We start from the raw sequence: 7,500 nt of genomic DNA on the forward strand, positions 1-7,500 counted from the left end.
ATAGCATGACAATAGAAATAACAAAAATTATTAATACAGCACCTAAAATTAAAAACAAATTATATTATCACAGACACCACAAAAGACTCTCTCTTCTGTATTCCAATGTGTTGTGTACTTGTGTTCTACTCTAATGCAAATTTGTTTCTGTTGTGTTTGTTCTACTCTAATGTATGTATGCTGTTGTGTTCTTCTACTCTAATGTATTCTATTTGATTCACTTCTATTCTGTCCCTTTCTTTTACATTATAATATAATTATATTCCATTCTAATCTAATGTACAATTATTAATATGTACAATAATAATAATAATAATAATAATAATAATAATAATAATAATAATATATATTATAAATTCTCTCTTTCTCCACCAAGCTGTGTCGTCTCCTTCCTCCTTCACCCTGAAGACCAACACCATCAGTACCTCTGTACCTGCCAGCTACTATCCAGGTAACATACATAACCGTATATATGACATGTACATATTTATGTATATTTATAGTGTGACAGTCACACCTTATACATAATATGTGACTGTGTCCAGCAATGGGTTCTCCCTCCTAATTATTTTTGTATTTTTACAGATTATGAAAGTACAGCATGCAATTTAACATGTAACAGACACAAGACAATAACAATATTGATAATGATAACGATTAAAATAAGACATATGGGTTGGGAGAACCAATGTAAAATCCCTATGGTTTCTCTATACTCCAGTGTGCTTCGCAGATCGGGCTGCCAGACAGACATGTGCTGCTTGCGCATAAAGGAGTATAGAGAGAGGCACTTGTTTAGCTTTATAATAAAATGGCAAAAAGACAAAGAGGTATAATGTTCAACAAGCATTGGAACTTGTTATGGATGTTGAGGATGATCCAGATACTATAAATGAAAAGGACTCAGAATGCTGGGACAATGTTGATGACAATCATAGTGAAGGATTTGATGCTATGCTATGGTTTGAAGTGGTCTGACAACTATATAATTTATTGTCCAGCTTGATTGAAAACCACCTGTTGATGATTCATGTGTGTAACAATGCTATTTGGATAAGATGCAGAGAGGTGTGTGTGTGTGTGTGTGTGTGTGTGTGTGTGTGTGTGTGTGTGTGTGTGTGTGTGTGTGTGTGTGTGTGTGTGTGTGTGTGTGTGTGTGTGTGTGTGTGTGTGTGTGTGTGTGTGTGTGTGTGTGTGTGTGTGTGTGTGTGTGTGGCGTGTGTGTTTGTGCGTGCGTGCTGTGCGTGTGTGAAGGGGGGGGGTAAGTTGCATGCGATATTGGTCCAAATATGAAGGCAACACCAGAATGTATGTATTTTCACATTGTCTGCAAAAAAAAACGCCCAGAACAATATCAAAATAAATGGTCACTCACTGATGAAAATGTGTATTTGCACCCGATTTCACGTGGAGAAACACCTAAATATTACTTTCCATGTTGATGAAACAATAATTCCATGCTAAACTATGAGTTATTCAACCCTTTAGGTAAAATATTGTACGCTCACACAAAGGTAATGTATGATGGTGACTTTACACTGCACCAGAAATAATGGGTAGGTTCCCCTGAATCATAAAATGTACAGTATATTACTTGATACTGACTCAAAGAATAAGCTTAGAATTGGCAAAAATAGTACACTATGTCCAGTCCACTTTTGTCTATGTGGGATTTAGAGGGTTATGGAAGGACATAAATAGTTTTTATATTTAAAAGTACCTCCCCCAGACTACTGCTCACACAGATACCTCTGGATTTATTTGTGTCTAATTTATCTCCACTTTTATATATGCGGGTGAAATTGCCTCCAGACATCAGGAAAACAGACGGAACTCAGAACGAGGTTGCTTTCTGAGACTATGATCTCTGCAGCTCAGAACCAGGTTGGATAACTTGAGGATATTAGAGTAGATATTAGAAATTGACAATTCTAATTGAAGGAGTTTTTTCTTGGTAAAATGACAATTTCGGTCTTTTAGTAGTGGTCCTTTATACAGGCCTCCTCTCTCCTCTCTCTCTCTCTCTCTCTCTCTCCTCTCTCTTCCTCTCCTCTCTCTCTCTCTCTCTCTCTCTCTCTCTCTCTCTCTCATCGCTTAATTCAATTATCTGTGTTTTTATTATTACTGGGTTCGTTTAGGAAATATTGGGGCCTGTTGGGAGCCATTAGGAATGAGTTCACGCCTCACCGAGAGAACCAGAAGAAGGGCTGTTTGTGTTCACTCACTCTTCTCCCTCCTCTCTGTTGTTCTCTGTTTTTCCTTTTCTCCTCTCTTTCTCTCTTTTTCTTCTCCTCTCTTTCTCTCTTCCTGTCTCTGTCGCTGCTTGCTGTGTCTGGATGGCAGATCCCTTTGTGCCAACGGCTATTCTGGGTGAGACACCTTCCCTCTTCCACTAGTAGTCTTCTAGACTCTGTGCGATCCACAGCACAGAGGAACACTACTAGCCTTGTGTCTAGACGCATACAGCGAGAGGAACAGCAAGTACACAGCTCTAGTGTCTAGACGGCATACACCGAGAGGACAGCAAGTACACAGCTCTAGTGTCTAGCTAGCGGCAGACGAAACACGTGCTGAGGAAGAAACGAGAGAGAAAGAAGGGGAGGGATGAGATGCAGTAAGAGAGGTGAAAGAAATAGAAGAGGAGAGAGAGAGAGAGAGAGAGATAGGGGGGGAGAGAGAGGGAGAGAGAGGGGGGGAGAGAGAGGGGGGGAGTTACTCTGTCTTCATCCATCTTGCTTGCTTCTATGTGGTGTCAGATCAGGCTGCTTTTGGATTATATGTTTTTTCTCTTATTCCTTATTTTTAAGACTGAGAGGTTTTGTTTTGATGTACGTACAGTATGTCATTATTTTATTATTGATATACTTTAATTTTTTAGAAAGCAAAAGCATTGTTTTCCAAGGCAGGGGCATTTAGTTTTAAGGTATTTAATTATTTGTTTGTATTCTGTTATTTTCTTCTCTTTTAATTTAAATGTGTGTTCTTATTTATAATGTATGTGTTTTGATCTGTGTATTACATATGGTTTCTACATGTCTCTATTTAAAAAGTATTTATTTTATTTGTTACGTGTTTATTTTATGGTTTATACTGTATTTATTTATTTATTCATAATGTATTTATTTCATTTGGACTTGTTTATTTTATGGTTTACACATTAATCTATTTATTTATAAAGTATTTATATATTTTTTTTGGACGTGTTTATTTTATGGTTTTTTATACTTTTCATTTGAAAGTGAAGGTGGGCATCACTCCATCCCCCATCCACAACATTCCTGCGTCTCGTGCTGATCGTGTGACGTCACGTCTGTCTGTGACCTCTGACCTCTGCATGGGACACAACAAACACAGCCACGTGGACCGGTGGGGGAAACAAACACGAGAAAAATGTTTTTTTTACCTATTTGCATGGAGAGAATTACAAAACATACATCACACATACATACAAACATACATAACATACATACATGTATGAATACAAAATAAATACATCAGCAAACAGAACAGCTGAGCAGCTGTGGTCACCATGGCAACGGCAATAGGATATAGGGAAGTGTAGCGGTTACGTCATTGCCGTTTTCCGTGTTCCACCCTCTGTCCAACGCAATGTATTTCCCCATTGCCCATTTCTAAATCGCCTCGTTTAAAACAAATAAAGCATTAACATTGGCATGGTGTACCTTTCTGTGCTTATTCATCCACAATCTATAGCTCAACATGAACATATTCGCAATTAATCATACAAATTGTATTTCAACCAAAAATGTTTAAACAATAACGTTAGTGATAGAAGGGAACTCATTTTGTGCAAAAATGTAAAGCTTTTCAATTTCCATGCGGCAGAATTGTTACAATAGCCGATAATCCATTTTCCCAATGATAAATCCTATACGGATGGAACAACCAGTGACGTCAGACTACACCTCCCTATAGGGGCTGATCCTGCATTTTGATTGGCTGAGAGACCTGGCTGACATGTAACCAATCACAGGCTAACTTTCTCTGTTCTCTTCTAATGTACTTTGGTAAAAAAAATATATACTAGTAAATATAAGACTAGCTGTTAAGATTTTTTTGTAAATATACTAGTTGTTAAATGTTTTGTAAATATTCTAGCTATTTTAACTATTTAGTAAATAGTTTTCGTTTTTTAGTAAATATACTAGCTCTTTAACAATTTAGTAAATATGCTAGTAGTTTTAGCTGTATATTTACAAGCTATGAGTACATGTATATTTGAGATATATTGAAGTATTATGCTGCCTTCAAATTGGGTCGTGTTTACCATGTTCATGAGAAGAGTCCATATGAACAACTGGACATTTTCTGTTCACGACTTGTGACATGGTGCTGACTTTTTTTTAAAATGGCAGAGCCCATGGAAGTGCGTTTTGACATGGAATGATTGTAAATGTAGTCTTTCTTATTACATTTATATATAAATAATATATAATATATATAAATCTATTTGGAAAATGTTGATATTCCCAACGGTTATTATGACTTTGCATTTAGTTAGCTAGATCCTTAGCCTTGAAAGCCAAGCATACTGTGTACTCGACTTCTCACGAGTTCCATTTGAAGGCAGCAATATTCCATAAACTATAAACTGGACCTGACTCAGGTGTCGAGCGTAGATAATCAGAACAGACAGTATCACACTGATGCCCAGACTGACACCAGGATAACAAAGAGGTTCCATCACTCCAGCTTCACTGATGTGGCTAAATGTTTAATATGTCTGATCTGTGGAAGGCTAGAGTGGATTTACTGTGTCTTTATATTATCTCTGTCAACATTTACCACAATATATTTAGGACTAACATCATTCCTGACATAGTTTCTCATCCAGGCAAAGCGAGGCAAGGTGCTACATACTAGGTGGAGGGTAGGATAGGTGCTACATGCTAGGCTAAAGTAAGCGATACATGCTAGGCTAGATAAACAAATAAAGTTCATTATTATATCATTTCTCCTCAACGCCATGGGTGCTACATGCTAGGTTAGGTTCTACATGATAGGTTAGGGTAGGTGTGACATGCTAGGTTAGGGTAGGTACTACATGCTAGGTTAGGGTAGGTACTACATGCTAGGTTAGAGTAGGTACTACATGCTAGGTTAGAGTAGGTACTACATGCTAGGTTAGAGTAGGTACTACATGCTAGGTTAGACTAGGTACTACATGCTAGGTTAGACTAGGTACTACATGCTAGGTTAGGGTAGGTGTGACATGCTAGGTTAGGGTAGGTACTACATGCTAGGTTAGAGTAGGTACTACATGCTAGGTTAGACTAGGTACTACATGCTAGGTTAGACTAGGTACTACATGCTAGGTTAGGGTAGGTACTGCTAGGTTAGAGTAGGTACTACATGCTAGGTTAGACTAGGTACTACATGCTAGGTTAGGGTAGGTACTACATGGTAGGTTAGACTAGGTACTACATGCTAGGTTAGGGTAGGTACTACATGGTAGGGTTAGAGTAGCTACATGCTAGGTTAGAGTAGGTACTACATGCTAGGTTAGAGTAAGGTAGGTACTACATGGTAGGTTAGAGTAGCTACATGCTAGGTTAGGGTAGGTACTACATGGTAGGTTAGAGTAAGGTAGGTGCTAAATGATAAGTTAGGGTAGGTACTACATGCTAGCCTAGGGTAGGTACTACATGCTATGTTAGGGTAAGGTAGATGCTACAGTACATGCTAGGATAGATTATGTGCTACATGCTAGGCTAGGCACTACATGCTAAATACTAGTGCAGCTCAATTGGGCTATACCAGAATAAGTGCTAAATAAATCTTCTAACTTGGCAAGGTTAGGCTAGGTTTGAGATGTGAGGCGTTACCAGTCAATGTCTTGTGTAATATAGACTACTTAAGGTTAGATCAGACGATACGTGCTAGCTACCAAATAGGCCTCATTCAGGCTGCTAGGTCATAGCTACTAGTCGCATATTACCAGTATTATAGTTCTTCTGCCAGGATACATTAGACTGTAGCTGTTCCAACTACAGCTAGATATTGATGCTTATACTGTCTCTCTTCTCTCTCTTCTCTCTCTTCTCTCTCTTCTCTTCTCTTTTCTTTTCTTCTCTTCTCTTCTCTTCTCTTCTCTTCTCTCTCTTCTCTTCTCTTCTCTTCTCTTCTCTTCTCTTCTCTTCTCTTCTCTTCTCTTCTGTTCTTTTCTCTTCTCTTCTCTTCATCTATCTATCTATCTATCTATCTATCTATCTATCTATCTATCTATCTCTATCTATCTATCTATCTATCTATCTATCTATCTATCTATCTATCTATCTATCTATCTATCTATCTATCTATCTATCTATCTATCTATCTATCTATCTATCTATCTATCTATCTATCTATCTATCTATCTATCTATCTATCTATCTATCTATCTATCTATCTATCTATCTATCTATCTATCTATCTATCTATCTATCTATCTATCTATCTGTTAAAGTGCCCATTAATGGTAAGTGGTAACTCATCCTGTAGGGGAGAGGGGGGGGGGGGGCGTTATGCAGGGGAGGGGGATTTCCGTTCTCTCTCTCTCTCTCTCTCTCTCTCTCTCTCTCTCTCTCTCTCTCTCTCTCTCTCTCTCCTCTCTCTCTCTCTCTCCCTCTCTCTCTCTCTCTCTCTGCCTCTCTCTCTCTCTCTCTCTCTCTCTCTCTCTCTCTCTCTCTCTCTCTCTCTCTCTCTCTCTCTCTCTCTCTCTCTCTCTCTGTCTTCACCACATCCAGCATGCATCACCGTGTCAACCCCCCCCCCCCCCCCCCCACACACACACCAGCTATGATGTCATCATGTAGCATGGCGCTTCCTACCCATTCTCGCTCACCTGTGACATCACAACCCCAAGCCCCTCCCACCACATCATCCATCATCTCCAACCAATCAGATTGATGTCGTCCCCGCCCCCCCCGGCATCTCTGATTGGTTGTTGTTTTTGTTGTTCCGTTGCCATGGTGTCTCATCTCTCCACCAATCGTGAACCACTGCCCCCTGTGACATCATTTACGTGCTTCCCCCCCGCACCATGAGCTGTGTAGATAGAGAGGGTATTTGATTGGTCAGTCAGCCTCAGGCTAGCCAATGAGAACAAAGCGAGTGACAGTAAAGGAAACACTCTGTTTAAAGATTTAAACTTTTATACACGTCAGAGTCCTAAGAGTACAGGAGGAGGGGGACGTCTGGGAGAGACAAGGCTGTTCTAGGACACCTAAGGTCTTTTCACACTGCAACACTGACCTTGGATCTGATCCATACTGACCGAACCGCTGCCTCACCTCCTCCTAGACACACGATCACTGACCTGGAATCAGTGGCCACTGATAGAGTTGATGCAGATCATTTACAAATGTATGCCACGGTAGACGGCTTCCGTTTAACTCAATTGGGCAAATCAAAAGTTTTGGTTGAGCGAGTATGACATAAAACACAGTGAAAATAGTCAAAATAAACTAAGATAAAGAGCAGTATAGTTTGGGTGGTCAG

At 39.3% G+C, this 7,500-nt stretch overlaps 1 protein-coding gene across 1 annotated transcript in view; it reads left to right on the plus strand.

Annotated features, from left to right (window-relative positions):
- Positions 1 to 7,500, plus strand: part of LOC311237952 (receptor-type tyrosine-protein phosphatase mu-like) — a gene marked incomplete at its 3' end in the record, with an annotated part of 279,175 nt that overhangs the window by 188,312 nt on the left and 83,363 nt on the right. The window contains exons 11-12 of the mRNA XM_084325927.1: positions 377 to 451; positions 2,344 to 2,370. Of these exons, the coding sequence (XP_084182053.1) occupies positions 377 to 451; positions 2,344 to 2,370 (102 nt within the window). The remainder of the gene's footprint in view (positions 1 to 376; positions 452 to 2,343; positions 2,371 to 7,500) is intronic.

Source organism: Notolepis coatsorum, assembly GCF_963971535.1.
Source record: "Notolepis coatsorum genome assembly, chromosome: 12".
NCBI lineage: Eukaryota > Metazoa > Chordata > Actinopteri > Aulopiformes > Paralepididae > Notolepis > Notolepis coatsorum.